Source organism: Telopea speciosissima, chromosome 5 (assembly GCF_018873765.1).
Source record: "Telopea speciosissima isolate NSW1024214 ecotype Mountain lineage chromosome 5, Tspe_v1, whole genome shotgun sequence".
In the NCBI taxonomy this organism is placed as follows: Eukaryota; Viridiplantae; Streptophyta; class Magnoliopsida; order Proteales; family Proteaceae; genus Telopea; species Telopea speciosissima.
The window spans coordinates 4,454,080-4,475,599 of NC_057920.1; the positions used below are offsets into that span (position 1 = coordinate 4,454,080).

At 41.0% G+C, this 21,520-nt stretch overlaps 1 protein-coding gene across 5 annotated transcripts in view; it reads right to left on the reverse strand.

The window, feature by feature from the left end:
* Positions 1–21,520, reverse strand: part of LOC122660842 (BEACH domain-containing protein B-like) — a 133,755-nt gene that overhangs the window by 48,630 nt on the left and 63,605 nt on the right. For all 5 annotated transcript variants that reach the window (XR_006332793.1, XM_043856089.1, XM_043856088.1 and 2 more), the window contains 3 exons: positions 1,589–1,811; positions 948–1,016; positions 115–576 (listed from right to left, as the gene is read on the reverse strand). Coding sequence is in view for 4 of the 5 variants with exons in the window: in XM_043856089.1 (XP_043712024.1) it covers positions 115–576; positions 948–1,016; positions 1,589–1,811 (754 nt within the window). In the remaining variant the exon portion in view is untranslated. The remainder of the gene's footprint in view (positions 1–114; positions 577–947; positions 1,017–1,588; positions 1,812–21,520) is intronic.

Genomic DNA, 21,520 nt, shown 5'->3' on the forward strand with positions numbered 1-21,520 from the left:
AAAAGGCAAAGAATAAAATCAAAGATATAGCCCCAAATTTAAGAAAGATTCGCTTTGAGAGGGGGGGGGGGAGAAAAGAAAAACAAAGAAATCCATGTATAATTGAACAATAACCTTAAATGCCCTGGCAGCTCATCCTGAGTAGAGTAAGCCTTCATGCAAGGGAACACTGTAAGAAGAACCTCCATGATCCATTTTATAGAGAGCTCCCAATATACTGGAGAAACTGCCACAGCAGTCTGACCAACAGATGCTTGGACATTATCCAACTGAATATCTTCAGGCGCCAGAAGGAAAGAACAAAGTACACTACTTAACTTAGAAGCATAATCTTTCAGATATTGAGTATAAGAAACATCATCGTCAAAAGGAACAAGAGACCCTGTTGGAGAGACTGTTACAAGAATCTCCTCTCTGGATTCCAGAACAGGCATGTGAAGATCAGCCAGTAGAGATGAGTCGATACTCCGCTGTCTGAGCTCTTGAACCATGAAAGCAGGCCAGCATATGCTATGTACAAGTTTATGCACTCTTCCGTTTTCATAAAGAAATTGTAAGTTGTTCAAATTCCCAAAGCTTGAGTGGTTGTCAAGGATCCCATAAACAATTTGATTGTACTTAAATTTTAAAAAAAAAACAAAAAACAAAAAACAAAAAATAAAACAGAACAATAAGTAAATGTATATACAGTGTCTGTAATGCAACAAATCCAACATGAGTACGTGACCTTTCAAGTGAAAGAAACTAGTCAAAAGTTTCACAACCAGAGGAATCCAATCCAGGCTTTAAACTTTGACAAAGGGATGCAAGTCATGCAAGCATTGTCATACTTTTTGCCTGCAGATGACTTTCAAGTCTCAAGTATAAAGGGGAAAAATTAGTATATTCATACATTTAATAAAAACTTGCAAGTACATAATCTGTCAAAGATGAAGTCTGAAGGATACACTGCCTCCCTTAGGACTTCTAAAGAGAGAAGTTGAAGCCCAAACATAGCCATATAGGGATTTTCTTTTCTGTGGAAGAGTTTAGGCCAACAATTCAGTACACAAATGTAAGAAAATACAATGCAAACATTCTTTAAAATCAAGTGCATAAAAAGCTTAAGAGTATTTTATTCCAACACCATAAGCAAATATGAAAACAAAAAAAACAAAAAAACAAAAAAAACATAAGTATGCTTTGCAATGTGCATTAGTCACTTGACAACCAGGCCTAACATGGTATTCACCAGTACAAAGGAGGAAAAAAAATAAAGGTGCAGCATTCAAAAATGTCTACAAGCAGTCCTACTTAACCAACACTAACTGCCCTTTGATAAATACCCTAATCGTCAATTTTTCGAGTCAACAAATTTCACATCTAATCAACAAGAATTTCGAATAAAATTCACGAACAACTGAATAATTTAATTAGAAAGCAAAGTATTATGGATATTAGAAAGGCAAATAAATATATTATATAATACATAAAAAAGCGAACAAAATAATTTTTTCAGTGGCATCTACATTAACCTAACTACCACTCTATCTCAGAACAAATATTACTCCGGTTTTTTTCCTTTTTTTATGATTGAATAAAAATGTACCTGTCTTTTTCAGCACGATAGGTAATCTTTGATGATAATGCATTATCTGATGGAAGGTCAAGGCCATCCAAAAGAACTTCAAGTCCGCCAATACTTCTGAAATGATTTTGACCACGAGGATTTTCAAATAGTGCTGACTGAAGAGTTCTCAAAGTCAAATAATGAAGAGAAATATCAGTCCACTGTTCTTTCATATTCAATCTTCTGATGACACGCAACAGCTCTGGAATAAAACAAACAACTTCTGTGAGTGAATGTTAGAACATACATATTACAAGTATCAACAAATTTTGATGGGAAAATCTTGTTAAAAATACCACATGACTTTGATGGTGTTACAAGTATTTTTTTTTTTTAGGATCTCTTCATTCTTAGAATAACAAAAAGGGGAAAAAATAGCCAACTTGCCCCTGCTTATTTTATTGATGAGGGATGGTATAGACTTTGATGGTATTACACAGAGACAAATTTTGGCATGACCAGTGGCAGACTAGCAGGTTCATTTCCACGTCAGACTTTATACAGGAATCAGAGATCCATGGTTTTTCACAAAGCTACCTTTTACCTTCCTAGACTCTTACTTTTTTTTTTTTTAACCCGAATATTCTCTGGGACCCGGGACAGCCCCTAGAATTTTATTAAGTTCCAAAAAAAATGAATGAATACAAGGGGGGGACATGCCGCCTTACTCCTAACCCAATAACAAATAAAGAATAAAGAATCATAACGCACTACTGCCTGAGCACAGGCAAGCCAGATCTATCTTCCCTCAGTATACGTAGGAAGTCTCCTTGGGGCAAGTTGCCTTGATGGAATGTGGTGGACAGCCTGACATTGCAAGCATGGTTTGCCAGCCAGTCCGCAGCTCTATTACTTTCCCTATATGCAAAGGAGATGCAAGGCTTGATCAAGTCAATCAGCTCCAAGGATTCCTGAAACCAGTACCACCCCTGCCATAATCCACACCTTCTGAGGTTGATCATGCGCACCGTGGAGATAGAGTCCGAGTTAATCACCACCCCAACGAGGCCCAACTCCTGACACAGCCTTTTAAACCATCCCTCAAAGCCCGTAGCTCTGCGATGGAGTTCGTACATGGGCCATAGAAGTTAGCGAAGGCTGCTAGGACCACCCCCTCGCTGTCCCTTATGATTCCTCCTCCTCCCCCCTTCACCAGGGTTCCCTCGACATGCCCCATCCACGTTCAGTTTCAGCGACACAAATGGGGGGCACCAGTAAACCGGGATAGGCCGAGCAATCCTAGGTGGTGGGGCTGCAATTCCAAGGATGCCAAGAATTTGTTGTTCCCTCATCGAGGGGCTTTTTCCAAGCTTGGAGGGCAATGGCAGGCATCTCACCCAAGCCACTATACTGCCAATGACACCCCGAGCTGACCTCATCCGTTCCCCATGTCTTCTATTACATCTTTCCTTCCAAAGCTCCCACACGATCAAGGAAGCCAGGAACCCAGCAATGTAGGCCGCAAGACTATTGCAACTAGCCGATTCTTGCCACAATAAAATCCGGCTTCTAACATCCTGTGCTAAAACAACTGGGACATCAAAGATCCCCGAGAAAAACCTCCACACCCTAGTAGCTGTCCCACCAGAGACGAGACAATGATCTGTTGACTCGCTTCTTGGGCTCCCACAACAGTTGCACTTTGACGCCAGGGGGAAACCAACCTTCATCACTGATTCGTCTGTAGGTATTGCACCGTTAAAAAGCTGCCAAGTAAAAAAGGCAATTTTTGTTGGCAGCGTCTGGTTCCAAATCCATCTAGAATAGCCAATCTCAGGCGAGCGTCCTCTCAGCTCGTTCCACACAGACTTCACAGAGAAGCAACCATCACTAGCGGGAGTCCAAACCAGCCTGTCCACCTTCCCTGAGAGCACATAGCCACCTTGGAGTATCCCTTGTCTAACCTCATCTGCATCAATCTGACCAATAACAGCCTGGTTCCAGCCGCCGTCCACCCCCAACACATCATTAACTCGAAGAGAGGTGTCAATCTGGAGAGCATTATCCACATGATCCATCAAAGGCCCCTTTCCAGTCCAATCATCCAACCAGAATAAAATGTCTCATGTACCAATGAGCCACCTAGACCTGGACAGCAGGATGTCCTTGCAAGCCAAGGTATTCCTCCAAGATTTGGAGCCCACCCCATGAGAGAAAACCAACGCAAGATGGCAATTTTTCAGCAGTTTAGCCATGAAGAACTCCCCCCCAGAGCGAGCGTTCTAACATGACCCTCCAGAGGCCTTTTAGCCTAAGGGCGAGGCCAACCTCCTCCAGCAGTCTAATCCCCAATCCTCCTTCCTCCAGCGGCCTGCACACCTTCTTCCAACCCACCCAGTGCCTGCGTTTTCCCCATTCCGAGTTATCCTAGAGGAAACTTGCCAGAAGACCATAGATCCGTCGAAAAACCTCCTTTGGTGGCGCCAAAGTAGCAAGCACATGAAGGGGAATAGAAGACAACACATGACGCAGCAGAGTAACCCACCCACCTGTAGATAGCAGCTTGCCCTTCCACCCGGCCACCCTTCCTCTCAACTTGCCAATCAAATCATCAAAGAAACTACTCTTTAGCTGTCCAGAGTGAAGTGGAGCCCTAAGGTAGGTTAGAGGGAGGCACCGCCTAGGGAAACCAGTTACCGCACCAACCATACGGGCTCTAGCCCCCGAAACCTTGTCCCCCACTACAAACCAGCTTTTCTGCTTGTTGACCAGCTGCCCAGAAAAACCCTCGTATCTGCTAATAAAGCCAATGATCTGCTTGAGAGAGGCCTTCAAACCCCTAGTGAAGATAATAGTGTCATCCGCATAGAGACAGTGGGAGATGCCAGCAAGGATTTAAGCATCGGTATCGGGTATCGTCCGGTCAAGTGATTTTAAGAGATGTATCGTATCGTATCAGAGATGTATCGATCAGTGCAGAAACGCATGAAAATGATCAAAATACACTTTTGGACACAAAAAACAATATAAACAAGCAATTTGTGTCATATATCATGCATATATCTTGGTACAATAAGACCACCCAATGTCTTGTTGTCGCGGCATCGTCCTAAATACCAAACAAAAGTAGATAACTATATAAGATATATATTAAACAATATTCAAATCCACACATCAATAATTTATACAAGTATAGACAGACATTATGATGCATGTCATGCATTGCATCATTTTCTTGTATTTACTACCTAGCCAAGTTGCCCTAAACAATATTTACACATTTTTATATTTTCTATAACTAGTTACACATTATTTAATTTTGCAAATAATGAAAAAAAAATGACATAATGTACTACATATATGAATCTAACTCTTCTCTTCTATTTCAGCCAATTATACATTTTATCAAACTATAATGAAAGAGTATAGATGGAAAAATCATGATTTTTGACATTTTTTTAAGTATTTTATAAATTCAGAAAATACCCAAAAAATTAAAAAAAATACAAATTTTAGGGTAAACGTATAATCTTGTTGGGATGTCATAGATCTATACATAATGTACTACATATACTATATACATTAGCATTTGTTTTAAATTTAAGAAGAAGAAAAAAAAAAAAATCATTTTAAAGAAGGAATTTTCGGTTTTGGGTAAAAAATGCCAAAGAAACATGGATTTGAAGTCAAATCTTTGTAAATGTATACAAAGAATGCAATTTCTATGTTAGTTTAACATATTCCCTTTGATTCATACCAAAAAACATACCAAAAATCAAAGATTTAAGCAAAAGAATCAAGTTGTTTTCAAAAAACTTACCTTTCCCTTCAAGAACAGCTTTTGATTTCAAATGTGGGCTGTTAGATGCACCAAATGATGTGATTTTACCAGCTTTAGGGTCGTTTTTGGCAAAGGATTGAAAGCCCTCAACAAATCTTACCCAAAAACCAAGTTTAAATGTGTTTTTTGAAGGGTTTCTCAAAGCTGGAAAGAGGTTTTTTCCGCCAGCCTGCTCAAAGTTCGACTTTCTGGTTTTCAGAAATGAAATGGACATGTGGGTTTTAAGTAACGATACGTATCGAGACGTATCGAGTCGTCTCGATATGTATCGTTATGTATCGGTCGATACATATCGATACATATCGAGACATATCGAGACGTATCGTTTTTTTAAATATAATAAAATAACATTTTTAAAAACTCTCAGCTGTATCGATACGTATCGATCGTATCGGTACGTCTCGGTCGATACGTCTCGATACAGTCGAGACATTTGCATTTTTTAAAAAAAGAGATACGTCTCGGCCTGTATCGTATCGACCATGACCGATACCGAGACGTATCGGCCAAGACGATACGATACGGTCCGAGACTTAAATCCTTGGATGCCAGGACATCCACGTAGAAGCGAGAAATAGGCTACCCGGCCTTCAGCAAACAAATTTATGATGCCCCTACTAAGTACCTCCTCAGCAAGAATAAACAGTGCCGGGGATAGGGGATCCCCTTGTCGCACCCCCTAGTAGACTTGAAGAAGCCTGTCGCCTGGCCCCCCAGCACAACAGAGAACCAGCAATTTTCCACCATTTTCCTTATTAAGTCTATCCAAGCATCTGCGAAACCGAATCTAGCAAGCACCGAGAAAAGGAAATTCCACTCCAGCCTGTAATAAGCCTTGGCCATGTCCAACTTCAACACCACATTTCCCCCTCGAGTTTTCCTGTTCAAGTCCAAGGTGACCTCCTGCGCAATTGAGATGTTTTCATGTATGCTCCGCCCCAGTACAAATGCACCCTGCTCCTCCGCAATCAAGGATGGGAGTAAACCTGCTAACCTGGAGACAAAGATCTTGGCAATAATCTTATATGAGAAGTTACAGAGGCTAATAGGCCGTAAATCCGACATTACCTCAGAGTAGTCCTTCTTTGGAATGAGAACCAGATTAGCCGATGTATAGCTTCTTGGAAGAGCCCCACCACCAAAAAAATCCTTCACCGCCGCCCAGACATCATAACAAATCACTTCCCAACAAGCTGTAAAGAAATGCCCAGAGAAGCCATCCGGACCCGGGGCACTATCGCTAGAAAGTAAAAAGACCGCCAATCTCACCTCCTCCAAAGAAGGTGGGGCGAGTAAAGCGGCATTATCCCCCTCTGACACCACCTGAGGAATAGAAGAAAGCAACTCCTCATCCACAACACAGCCCTAAGAGGTGAACATGTCTAAAAAATAGGATACAGCGACCGCCTGCACCCCCTCCTGACTAGTGACCCAAGAACCATCACTGGATCTGATCCTCCGGATTTCCCCCTGCTTACGTCGAACACTGACCATAGTGTGGAAGAATTTAGTATTCCTATCCCCTTCTTTCAACCAGGCAATTCTGGACTTTTGCTTCCAGAAAATCTCCTCCTGCAACAGCACCCCCTCCAGACCTTTCCTAGCCTCCTCCAGTGCCTCCCAAGTCTGAGGACATGCGTCCTGGTCCGCGGCCACCTCCGCCCTGCTAACCGCATCCTCTGCATCCCTAACCTTCTGGTGAACATTACCGAAAACCTCCCTATTCCAGGTACGAGGGGAGCCCCTCAGGCGTTTCAACTTCAAGTACAAAGCCACTAGAGGAGGGCCATCAACTGGAACCTCCCACTGAGTCTTCACAAACTCCTAGAAATTTGCATGGTGTAACCACATTTGCTGGAATTTAAAACCTGAGCAGGGCCGATTCCTAGACTCTTACTAATTTGAAGGATATACTGCATAAAACCCACCAAAACAAAACAGATCAGCCTGGACAGGACATGGACAAATTTTGTGTTCATAGTCCATAGGATCTTGGCTTCAGAATTGATGAACCACAAGCGGATAACACATTACCTTTTCCAGACATCCAATCACATTGAGATTTCAAGCCACACAAGAAGGTTGAAGTGATTTCTTCCATATTTATGACATAAAACCCACCAAAACAAAAAAAAACTCCAATAGTAGCCCCCTCCCAAGCACTTTAGAACATATAATCTAGAATCTCTTGAATGAAAAAGCTTCATTTTGTATTCCAAAATGCTCAACAAGTTTTTTTTATAATTATTATTTGGAGAAGAAACATAACACAATTACATTGATAACAATGCTAAAGCATTAGGACTAAGTCACATACCAACATACCATAACAGACCACAATCCTCTAAACAAAGAGAACACCCAAGTACAAACAAACATGTAAAACCCAAAGACAGTACCACCCCTGTATGGGCAGACTATTTCCTGAGATTCAATCCGGCCTTCAAACACCCTCCCTGCATGGTTTGAATCAGCAACCTATTTCGGTCTCGCATTGGTCGAAATGATATGGAATGTGGAATGAGGGATCTTCAATATTCAGATTTTTCACCGAAATTGACCATATTTCAATGTCATTTTGGTGCCATTTCGGTTATTGCAGTGGTATATTTTGATTTCAAACAGGGTCGAAATTAAAATCGAAACCAAAATCATGAACCTTGCCTTCCTGGCCAGCTCATCTGTTTGCCACAGAATTAGTAGATCTCTACTTCGAACAAACAAACAGTTCACATGAGAAGCCAAGAAATGAATGTCTACAGGTGAATGTCCATGGTCAAGCAATAATGGTTGTTGAACAACCCTCAATGAAAATAACATTGAACCTGAAGGGTATGTTGGAGAATCAGGAAATTCCAGAGACATTGGAACAAAATGTCTTTCTGAGCCCCTCTCCCCCCCCCCCCCCCACGCCACGACTGCCTGCTGGGAGGGGGCGCCTTTCTGCTCTTCCCCACCCATTTCTCCTAATGGTTCTCCCCCGTCTTTACCTTCTGGCCCTCCCTCCAAAAGTGGGCTCACATGGAGTTCTCATTTCGGACACTCTAGCATCATTGCCGACGAAGGTCTCCCACTGAGGTTCATCACCCCCTCTATTGTTGGCAACTCTTTAGTTGTCCTTTGCCCCTCATGCCTATTGGAGAAAGAAGCAAAGCAAGTGGCAAAACTCTCTGGTAGGCTACTTCATAGGTGCCAGATCCCCATTCACCATTGTCAAGCAATCCCTTAGCAAGCAATGGAAGATTCAAGGATCTCTAGATACATACTTGATGGACAACGGCTTCTTCATCATTAAATTCTCGAGGAAGAAGATAAGCTTCGAACTCTGGAAGGAGGCCCCTGGTATGTAGGCCGGAAAAACCTCTCATCCTCTGTCATTGAGACTACCGGATGAAACTCCACAGAGTAGATTTGAACTCCATCCCTTTATGGATCTCCTTGCTTAGTCTCTAGGGAAACCTCTCTACTCAGACCGCATAACAAAAACAATGGAACGTATGGCTTTTGCTCGCATCTGTGTAGAGGTATCCCCGCCAATGAGCCCATTCCAGCCTTTATCACGGTTGCAAGTGGTACAGGCTTTTCCTTCCAGCAGCAGGTTTGCCTTGACTGGTCTTTCCCCAACTACCTTTGCTGCAAAAGTGGTCATACTTCAAAGTTGTGCTCTTCCACTCCCCCCCCCCCCCCCCAAGTCACCATCACTACCTCACCTCGGCCTTTACTTGGACCCTCCATCCTCCCTTGCCTTCCTCCCTCTCAACTTCCCCATCCTATTTACCTCTGATCCCCTTCCAGGGGTCGTCGGAAATCTTGCCAGTGCCCCAAAAATCGCCCTTGTGCTATTCCTTATGGCTCCCTTTACAACCACTCAAAAGATCTCATCAACACCCATCGGTTATTGACCAACCGTCTTCTGTATCCGTTTGGTCGCAACCCATTCGTTGTGGTTCTGTCAAAAGATTGCGCAGATCACTCCCAGCTCTCAGATCTTCCTGTATTTGTTGTCCCCTCTTCATTCCTTGTCCCCTGCCATTTCTCCTCTCTCTGTCAAAGTCCTTGCCATCGCGCCCCCATCACCTATAGTTTCTTCCTCTTCCAACTTTCTCCTCTCCGTCCCTTTGTCGAATCCCTACGAACAATCTCCTACTCTTGTCAATGAGACCCCCCAAAGTCTTTTATCTCCTGTCCCTGACATAGTAGGCCCCCCTCTGTCGCATCTCAACCCATTCTCCCCATTGAAGCCCCAACTTTAAACCATATCTCTGGGTCCATCATTAAGGCCCATAATTCCTTCACTAGTGAGACCTGCCCCTTTCTTGTCAATTCCGTTGGGGCCTCATCATCCCAGCCCTTCAAGACCTTCAGACAAGGAGGATAATTGGTGGTGGGCTTGAGCAGGATAGACTATACTATCTAAATTGTGTTGATCCCTCTACTGCTGCTATCATGGTTTAAAGTATCGCACTGTATCATATCATATCCATAGTTGTCAAGGCGTCGCCTAGGCATAGTACTAAAACTTGCGAAATTTCGGTTGAGATATCGAATATTTAGAGTATCTCGACCCATCCGAAACGAAATGCAAGTCCGATATGAAAAAATGCAATATTTCGAATATTTCGATGAAATTTTGGTCATCTCGTTTCGGAAATTCTGGAAATCTCGGTAATTTCGGTAATCTCGTTTCGAAAATTTCGGAAATCTCGGTCATTTTTGGCATTTTACACCCACAGAAAAATACCATATTTCGACGAAATTTCGGTATCTCGGAAATTTCGGTCAGACCAAAACACCGAAATGAAACGAGATTTAGTACCATGCGCCTGGGCGCTGTGCTGCCTAGGCGTCCAGGCGGTTTTGTTGGGGCCTAGGCGACCTTCTCCTTATTGCAAGTCGCCTTGCACTGGTTTTTATTGGTATCGAACCCGTTATTGGCCCCTATTTATGCCAAATATCATTCATTTACTTAAGATATTATTCATAAATAAGCAAACACCCCCCTATTTGAATCCAATAAAATAGTTAAAAATCAAATTCCAAAAGGATAAAAAGTTAACCCCCCCTCAGTTCAAGAACAAAAATTGGATTTTCGACGGTAGGTAAAATTTTCAACTTTCTAATGCTAGAGTGTTTCTCAAATCTAAAAATTCTATAAATCTTAATATGGTAAAACATTGCTAAAAAACAAAAGTGCAGTAAAATATTCATTTATTTTGATATCTAAAAAAATAACTTCTTCAATATAAATCAGATTTAAGCAATTTTGGATTTGTTGGAAAGCTGGTTTTGTGCTTGGTACTTGTGAAAATCAGAGAAGAGAAGAGCATGGTTTAAAGTATCAACCGATACGATACGATATGGACCGATACGTATCGGTATCGATTGATACCGATACGTCTCCTTTTTTTTTTTTTAAATGAATTGTCTCGAATTGTATCAAAATGTATCGACTGACACTGGCCGATACGATACGATACGATCAATACGTATCAATACCATCGATACGTCCAGTAAAGGGTTCAGTGGGTGGTTTAATACGTATCGATATGTATCAATACGTATTGGCCGATACGGCTTGATACATACCGATACATCACCTATACGTACCGATACATACCGATACATACCGATACGTACCGATACCATCGATACATTGCATAAAAAAGCCATTTTCACTCACAGATTCGATACAATTCCTACTCTAACGAAAAAATGAAGGAAAACTCTCAACCAAGAGTCTAAAATCTTGCATTTAATCTTGGTTTTTCACACTTTTAAACTAAAAAACGAATGAAAGAGTGCTACAACATCATCCTTTGCATCATCCAATACTCTTCATGGCTATAAACGATTACAACATGTGAGAAACTTCATCTTTTATAACAATTTCAATTTAATGCACTTGTTTGGTTATACATTATTCACCATTTTAGGTTTTTTGTATGACCCTTGTTATATATTGCTTATTTATAATGTTTTTTGTTCCAAAAGTGTATTTCCATGTGTATCTTGACCATTTCTATGCATATTTGTATTGTTCGATACGTATCTCTGAAACGATACGATACGATACGTCTCTTAAAATCACCCGACCGATACGATACCCGATACCGATACTTGAAACCTTGGAGAAGAGGAAGAGAAGGAGAGAAGGAGAGAGGAGAGTTGCAGCAGTAAGAATTCTGTGTATTACTTAGGAGAGCCAAAAAGATATAATACACAGGTATAGGGAAGAAGTAAAAAGACAAAAAGGACCTCATAATGGGGCTTAAAGGAATCTCATGATTAGCGCCTGGCGCTAATCACGAGATCCTGTTTGGAACCCACGACAAGCATTCTAACACTCCCCCTCAAGCTGGAGCATATATATCAATCATGCCCAGCTTGTTACAAATATACTCTATCCCCCCATTACCCAATGACTTAGTAAATACATCTGCAAGCTGCTCTCCAGTTCTGATATGGCTTAGAAGAATCAATCAACTCTGCATCTTTTCCCGAACAAAATGGCAATCAATTTCAATGTGCTTCGTTCTCTCATGGAACACAGTATTGGAAGCAATATGAATTGATGCCTGATTATCACACCATAATTGCATGGGAGTTGGAATCTTGAACCCCAACTCAGACAATAGCTGTTGTATCCACATTAATTCACATGTTACTTGTGCCATAGCTCTGTATTCTGACTCAGCACTGGAACGAGCCACAACACTCTGCTTCTTGCTCTTCCATGAAACCAGATTTCCTCCAACAAATGTGCAGTACCCAATAGTCGACCTCCTGTCAGTTGGAGATCCTGCCCAATCAGCATCTGAAAACCCTTCAACTCTACTATGTCCATGATCTTGATACACAATTCCTCTACCTGGAGCCTTTTTGAGATACCTTAAAATACGTACAACTGCATCCCAATGAGATGTCCGAGGAGAGGAAAGGAATTGACTCACCACGCTCACTGGAAAAGCAATGTCAGGTCGAGTAACTGTTAAGTAATTCAGCTTACCCACCAATCTTCTATATTTCTCAGGATCATCAAGAGAAACTCCCCCTTCAGCAACAAGTTTCACATTCTGGTCCATGGGTGAATCAATAGGCTTAGACCCGAGCATACCTATCTCAGTAAGTAAGTCCAACACATACTTTCGCTGTGATAGAAAAACTCCTTTCCGAGACTGTGCTACTTCAATTCCCAAAAAATATTTTAACTTCCCCAAGTCTTTGGTCTGAAATTTCTGTTGAAGGTATGACTTCAACTCTGCTATACCAACTGAATCATCAACAGTGATGATAATATCATCAACGTACACAATCAGAAAAATCCTCCCTGCATCCGACTGTCTATAAAAGAACGAGTGATCACTTCCACACCTGGACATGCCAAAGGCCAGAACAACTTCAGTAAATCTGCCAAACCATGCACGAGGAGACTGTTTCAGCCCATACAATGATTTTTTTAATCTACACACCATTCCAGACTCCCCCTGAGCAACAAACCCTGTTGGTTGCTCCATATAAACCTCCTCCTGTAGAGTCCCATGTAAAAACGAATTCTTAACATCAAGCTGGAATAAAGGCCAGTAATATGTGGCTACAAGTGATATTAGAATACGAATAGAAGCAAGTTCGGCCACAGGTGAAAAGGTATCTAAGTAGTCTTTACCATACACCTGTGCATAGCCCTTAGCTACAAGTCTCGCCTTTAAACGAGCAAGAGAACCATCAGGATTAACCTTCACTGCATATATCCATCGACAACTGATGGCAGTTTTCCCTTGGGGCAGTGGTACAATATCCCAAGTATCATTCACCTTTAATGCCAATAATTCTTCCTCCATAGCTGTCCTCCAGCCAGGACTAGAATGCCTCTATCACAGACTTAGGAAGGGGGTGGGCCTCAACAGTAGATAAAAAGGAACGAAATGGAGAAGACAAAGAAGAATAAGAAACAAATCTAGAAATAGGATGTTGAGTACAACTACGGGTACCTTTTCATTTAGCAATCGGAATGTCAAGGTCAGAAACAAGAGGCTCAACTGAAAGAGTAGCCGTGGTAGGACCTGTAGCAGAAGAAGACGTGACAGAGTCGGCGAGAACAGGAGGGGCAGCAGCTACTTGTGGGCGGCGGACATAAACCTTGGTTTGCGGCAATCCCTCTGCATGAGCTGGTGGTGTTGGAGCAGAAGATTGAATAACATACACCGGGAAATCATCATCCAACTCAGAGGCATTTACTGGATCAGCATGATATGGCGTGGATTCGAAGAAGGAGACATCAGCTATAATAAAATATTTCCGCAAGGATGGAGAAAAACAGCGATACCCCTTTTGGGTACGAGAATAACCAAGAAACATGCACTTAATGGCTTTAGGAGGCAACGTAGATAGTCCAGGTGTATGATTACGAATAAAGCACGCACAACCAAAAATACGAGGCGGCAAAACAAACAATGGTTCAGTTGGAAACAATAAGGAATGAGGGATTTCGCCTCACAAAACGGATGAAGGCATACGATTAATAAGGTAGCATGCAGTTAGTACGACATCAACCCAAAAATGTTTGGGAACCTTCATTTCAAACAACAGGGAACGAGTTACCTCCATTAGGTGACGATTTTTCCTTTCTGCCACACCGTTTTGTTGTGGTGTGTCAGAACAGGAAGATTGGTGAACCATACCACGCTGTACCATAAATGCAGAAAAGTACTCTTTGGCATTATCACTACGAAGAATTTTCACATTCACACCAAACTGAGTTCGAATTTCAGAAACAAACGCACGAAATATAGAAAATAATTCAGATCTATTTTTCATTAAATATAACCAAGTCATCCTTGAATAATCATCAACAAATGTAACAAAGTATTTAAAACCCAAATGTGATACACCAGGACACGGACCCCACACATCAGAATGAACCAAAGAAAAAGGAGAAACAGAACGCTTATTGACTCTAGGGGGATAACTCACACTGTGGAGTTTCCCAAACTGACAAGACTCACACTCAAGACTAAAAAGAGAACGAAAACTAGAATCTAACTTCTTAAGGCTTTCCAAGGAAGGATGACTAAGCCGACAATGAATTTGATGATGTGAAGCAACACTGGAACAAGCAACAGACTGAGAGCCATCAAGTAGATATAGCCCCCCTGACTCACGTCCTCTACCAATTGTCTTCTTCGTAGCAAGATCCTAAAAAACACAAGAATCGGGATAAAATGTCACTGAACAGTTAAAAGTATTGGTTAATTTACTTACTGACAGAAGATTAAATGGAACATTCGGAAGGTAGAGAACGGATGACAGGGACAATGAAGAGTTAGGATGAACAGTACCAGTGCCCTTAACCTTTGCTAAAGATCCATCGGCTAAGGTAACACTGGATGATGATAGAGACAAAGAGGAAAAGATACCTAACATTCCTGACATGTGGTCCGATGCCCCTGAATCAATGATCCAGGGACTGGAAGCAGCGGAAAGGCATGCAGTGGCATTACTTGTCTTAACCAAAGTAGCAGTGGAAGAAGTTGGCTGTGAAATCTGAAACTGGTTGTACCGTGCATACTCTTCGTCAGACATAACAATCACCTTACCTTCAAAAGGTTGAGACTGAGGGGCTGAATCACTACTAGCAGCGGAATTAGCAAATTGTTGCTGTCCAGGCTTCCCATGAAGCTTCCAACAAAATCTCTGAATATGGCCAGGTTGACCACAATGGTGACATGTCCGGACAGCAGCCGATCCATCAAAAGAGCCATTAGACTGCCCATAAACTTGGCTGTTACCTGGCTGAAATGAACCATATCCTGTACCACGACCACCTCCATGACTAGCCCCACGTCCACGACTTCCCCCACGGACCACGGTAATTACCATCTCCACGGCTACCTCCACTAGTTCCAGTTTGTGAAACCAAAGCTGAACTATCAACTGCTGGTGTGGAGTCATGAGAACTCTCACAAGATACTCGAAGAACACGAGCAAATGTATCTGTGAGTGAGGCAATATTTTCACTGCCAAGGATTTGTGATCGGACAGATTCATACTCCTGCCCGAGTCCTCCCAAAAAACCCATAACGGCCAATTGCTCTCTTTGAACTTGCATCTGCTTCACATCCTAAGAAATAGGAAGAAGGGCATTCAATTCTTCATACATTCGCTTAAAGTTAGCGAAATATTGGGTGATAGAACACCCTTTTCTCTCAGTTCTGTAAAACTCCTGTGATAATTCATAAATCCTTGACAAATTATTTTGACCAGAATAAAGAACTCCCAAGTAGTCCCATAAAGAACTCCCAAGTAGTCCCATAAATCTTTCAGAGTGTCAATATGAGTAACCAAATCCACAACATGATTCTCCATCGAGTTCAACATCTGTCCAAGAATTCTGGCATCGACAGTTTCCCAAGTTGAATCATCCGCTGGTTTGGGTCCTGTCAAGTGTAGCTGCTGATTTCGCCCAGTCAAAACAAGCTTCACAACTTTCCTCCATTGCTGAAAATTTGTAATACCTTCAAGTTTCTTCTCTGTGATTCGATTGGAAGAAGAGGACACCACCTCAGTAACCACTGCACTACTTTTATCTTCATCACCCATGTTGTCTTTTCACAATAAAATTTCAGGAATTAACAAACACTAAACACAACTTCAATAGATGCTGCCACCAATCGAATCAATCAAACACCAAACACAACTTCAATAAGTGTTCCCCCCAATCAAATCAACAAACATCACCCACGGCTTCAAGAACTACTGCTCCAATAGGTACTGCCATCAACCAAATCCACAAGCATACCCACGGCTTCAAGAACTGCTGCTCAAACATCAATCAAGCCTCCCAAAAACATCAGTCCAGCAATATGGCACTCACTTGCCACTCAACCAACTACAAACATCACCACGAATAAATCAAAATCTGCTTTTAATTATGAAATAGCAGATTTACATCCTAGACACCCAAACCGCAATCAACAAGCACCCAAAAATAATCACAAGGGTGAAAAATCACCCCCCTTCTAAGATCGTGAGCCTCTGGTGGTGTTAACCAGATATTGTAGAGGAGAAAAGGAAAGAAAACAAAAGAAGAAGAGGAGAAGGACTTGCGCAGATTTGTACCAGGCCTAGGAATGATGCTCTGATACCATGTTACCTGTGAAAATCAGAGAAGAGAAGAGGAAGAGAAGGAAAAAAGGAGAGAAGAGAGTTGCAGCCATAAGAATTCTGTGTATTACTTAGGAGAGCCAAAAAGATATAATACATAGGTATAGGGAAGAAGTAAAAAGACAAAAAGGACCTCATAATGGGACTTAAAGGAATCTCGTGATTAGCGCCAGGCACTAATCACGAGATCCTGTTTGGACCCCACGACAAGCATTCTAACAGTGCTCTACCTAAACTAAAAGTCTCATGTAAAAATAAAATCATCTGACTAGTCAAACTTCTTAGAGAACAAGAACATTTCTCTAAATCGAGAACAATTTAATTACTTAGAGATAATTCATATTTTCTAAGAACAATATAAACCAAATGTGAGACTAGTATAAACCAAATGTATGTTTGATTGTTTCAAACTTCCAATAGCTTGCTTCTTCAATGTTGTCTTCTAGTTCTATGTTAACTTTTGATGACTTGATGTGGCTTAATATTGACTTTTGATGACTTGATGTGACTTAATGTGGCTTAATGTTGATTTTTGATAACTTTTTTTTTGGGTGAATAAAAAGTTCATTACCAAAAGAGAGAGAAAGGATAGGGGGCCTCGAAGGGGAGAAGAAAAAATAAGACAGCAAGCCCAAAGCTTAGCTAAGGCCAGCTGGACCAACCAAAGATACATTGGAGAGACCCCAGGAATCAACAATGAGCCTGTTCCTTGGGGTGTCTAAACAACGAGAAGGGGGAGCTAATGATAACTTTGCTTTAATTTCAAAGGAAATAGAATCCTGTTAGAATAATGTACACACCGGGGGTATTCTGGTCCTTTTGGGGTATTTTTTATGTTATTTAATGTGTTAAGTTTATATTGGCTGTGTGGGTTTAGTCCCACATTGCCTAGTTCACTTTATTTGTAACTTCCCCTCTATTATAAATAGAGGGGCCTTTCTATCATTATTACAAGCCATTCCATTATTTTATTCCCTCTCTCTGACCCACGGTTCAACCAACATGGTATCAAAGCTGGTCTGATCTAGGTTAGAGAGAAAAAAACCCTATTTCTCCCTTCTTCTCCTCCAATCGATCTCCTCCTTCTCCCTTTTCTCGGTTTTCTCTTCCTACTGGTTTTCTTCTTCTTACCCATGTAAGGGGGCAACACTTATGAGGAAAATAAAATATCCAATGATTTAGTTGCTGCCCTCCTTCATTCTCTTTGAATTTTTCCATTAAAATTCTGCTGGATCCTTCTCTGCGATTTGGAGTTTCCCTTCTTTAAGATCAGATCTCTATGAAAATTGATCCTCTAATTTTTTGAGCACCCTATGCAGCCTTTTCCAGCCTTATTCTGCCCTGTTCCAAAACCTAACTTCCCTTTTGTCTTTCTCTCCATCTGTTATTAAGTTTTCCAGCCTCAATCCCCAAAATCGATCTCACCTTGTCAGGGTTTTTCAAAACCCTGACTCCAATCGATTTTGGGGTTTCCCTTGTCAGATGCAGCCAATTTTTCAGGGATAATTCCCAACTAATCCAAGTCCTAATTGACCTCAGTTTTAACATAATCTGATGGTTGGATCTGTCCCAACAGTAACATCTTCTCATCCTGCCTTTTATGGTTCCCTGTTAAAACCCTACCTCAAATCGACATTAGGGTTACAGGTTTGAGTTCTTGCTGCCTTTTTGAGGGATGATTACTCCACCTATAGAGACTACTCGACCTCAGTATTTACCTCTTTCCAAGTGTTTGAAGACCCCTAACCCCAATCGATCCTTCTCTTTAGGGTTTTTTTCAAAACCTGACCCATATCGATTTTAGATTTTAGGGTTAGGGTTGTTTGCTGCTATTGGAGTTTTTGTTGGTGTTTCTACCATCAAGAAGGACAATCTACTTCAACTATTTATGGCTTGAAGAAGGTCTACTGCACAAGATAGATGCTGCCCTCCTTTTCTGCGATTTTTCGGTGTTTCTCCCACATGAAGATCAAGTCTCAATTACCAAGGAGATTGGTTATTCGAACTGGAGATCCATTCCAGCAGTTGTGGTCAGTGTTTGAAATAAAATAATACCGCAAGCGTACGGGTCAATCGTAGCTACGGGTCGAACACGAGGAGATATACGCCACCCTATTTAATTAACTTAAAAGTAATGCAAAGTGAACCAAATTAAAATGTTAAATTAAACTAATTAAACTAATGAAAATTAATGCATCCTAACTCATAAGCATCTAACAAAATTAAGGGATTAAATTGGCGTCCTAACACATGAGCATCTAACCTATCAAATTAAAGCGAATTGAAAGGAATAACAAAAACGCAGCCACACTTCATAATCACATAAAAAGAAATAAGGGAATAAAAGTGCATCCACATACCACAACCATATAAAAAAAATAAAAGGAATAGAGGAAGAAGAAGAAGAAGATAGAGAGAGATAGAGGAGAGGGAGAATGAGATTAAGGGTTTAGAGAATGAGATACCTTGATGTGCTTGAATACTTGAATAAACTCACCATGGCTTCCTCTTCTAAATCTCCATGTCTTGTCATCAACATAGGAACTTAGACTAGGAAGCTTTAAACTAAAACTATTACAACCATTAAACTAAACTTATGAAATCAAAACTAAGAACTTAAGCCAAAAATACGAAAAGAAGAGAAAATTTCACTAAGTAAATGAAGTAAAAATTACACTAAAAAAACTGAATTAAAATTGAACTAGAAACTAACTAAAAACTGAACTAAAAAACTACTCACTCCTTACAACCCAAAGGGAAAGAGGTATTTATAGAGGGAAGAGAGGAGAAGAGAGAAGAGGGAAGTGTAGGAGAAATATTCCCTAAGAAAAGAGAATATTCTCTTCTCCTTCCTCTTTTACAATGCCTTGAATCCTAAGAAAAAGGAAAAAAATAGAAAGAAGAAGAAGAGAAGATTGTTTACATAGACCTGCTATTTTTAGAAATAGAAAAGTAAATTTCTAATTCTAACTTGTGCTTCCTTTTCTTTGTAGATATCTTCTCCAAGCAATAAAATCAAAGCATCTTTGATTTTTCAACCTTCCATAGATGAGAAAATATCTTTCAAAATAAATCTATCCCAAGTAGAATTCCAGAAATGCCCTTGAGAAGTTGGAGGAGAGAGAAAGTAAGGGTGATGACTAGGATTCCTTCAAGAATAAATAAAATACCCATTCTATCCTTCGAAAACGTGGAGCATGGGGTGCTTATATAGGCCTCACCATTGTGTTCCTTGCGAAAAATCACCCAAAATAGACCCAAATTTCGTCCAATTTGGAGTTTGGGAGCCCAAGATATCTCAAGTTGAAGTTGGACTGTCCGAGCCCTCCAAATGGAATCTTTGGTACAGGAAATATAACTTCTAATAATTGCGTTAAGACCCCTGGAATTGAACTTTCGCTTCACTTTGTCCCCGGCCAGTGTCAATAATTACAAATAAACCCCTATAGACCATTTTCGGTGCCGTTCAAAGCGGCCGTAACTTCTTCGTTTCAACTCGGAATCAAGTGCCGTTTGAACCGTTGCGAAGCGACTCGATGGGCTACGCATCCAAGCCATTAACACCTTTAAACAGCTTAAAAACATTTTCTTAGCATCATCTCCTCCATTTTCACAAGAATTCACCTAAAACCTGAAAAGCACAAGAAAGCACCGAGTAACTCTGTCCAATGTGGTAAAATGTATGCTTTATGCCCTAAGATTTCACACATAAATGTGCTGATCAGTCAGCATCTATTACCATACGAAATTACCTTAGCCAAGTCAACCTCACTTTTGTTGAAGCCCCCTTCCCTACAATCGATATTCACTTTTAGGGTTTTGTAAAAAACCCTGGCTATAATCGATCTAAGGGTTAGGGCAGTCCACTCTTGCTGATTTTTTTAGGAGAGTTTTATAAACAACAGAGGAGTATTCAGCCCATTATTCAGCAGCATTTATCAGGTTTTTTTGCAAAAATTACAGTTCATTCTATTGGCTTGGTTTCTACAATTATCAACCTGTTTTTCCTTATTCCTATATGGCTGGCTGCTTCAACTAGCTATGGATTTGTCTAGTTCTTTATCTTCCATTTGCTGGTTCTTTTGAGCTTCACTACCTACCGGGCTGGTGTGATTGCTTGGCTTCATAAGCATGGTGGTTGATGTGTTCTGCTGCCTTTATGTGGAATATCTGCTGCCCTATGATTGTGACTGACTTTCCTATTATTGGAGATCGAATTTCTTTCGTTATGGAAGACTCGAATCTGCTACCCTGAGAGATCAGCTTATTTGGGACTACACCAGTGTGTTCCACGGTTGTTGGCTGCACCTACGAACCTATTCAGTTATGTGAAGCTTTTCTGGTTCATATCCGGCTCACTTTGGAGTTTGAATCCTAGCATTGTTACTAATTCAGATCTGATCCAATTTTTTGTTGAAGCTTCTTCAATCCATTACTGCCCAGATATCTTCGTTAGTACTGTTTAGCATGTGGGACTTTATACATTGGAATTTTTGCACACTTGTTCCTCCTTGTTTGAAGATTGATCAAGCCTTGAAGAATGGAGCATTTCCTTACTTCAAATCAGATCTGTATACTTCTCATAACCACCATAACCACCTTGGAAGTTAATGGTATTCTCTTCTTTACCATTTCTACTTTTTCCATTACCCTTGGCAGCCATTGAAAAATTCTGGAATGTTATGTTTTGCCCTATCTCTAAAATCATCTCTCTTATGTCCACGTGTACTACACGTGAGGGGGGGATTATATGCAGTATACCTGCAGCCACTGCAGAGAGCAGAACATGCAGGGACACTTGGTCCAAAACATAGAAGGTCAGAGGCTTCACCATTGCCAATGGGTATCTGCTTTGTTATTGGGTTAAAGTTTGTCATAAGGGGGAGTTTGGCCTTAAAGTTTTGAAGATGTTTGGTTATTGCCTGCCCATATGAGATCCTACAGTTTGGTTGTTTTTTCCGCTGCTTGAT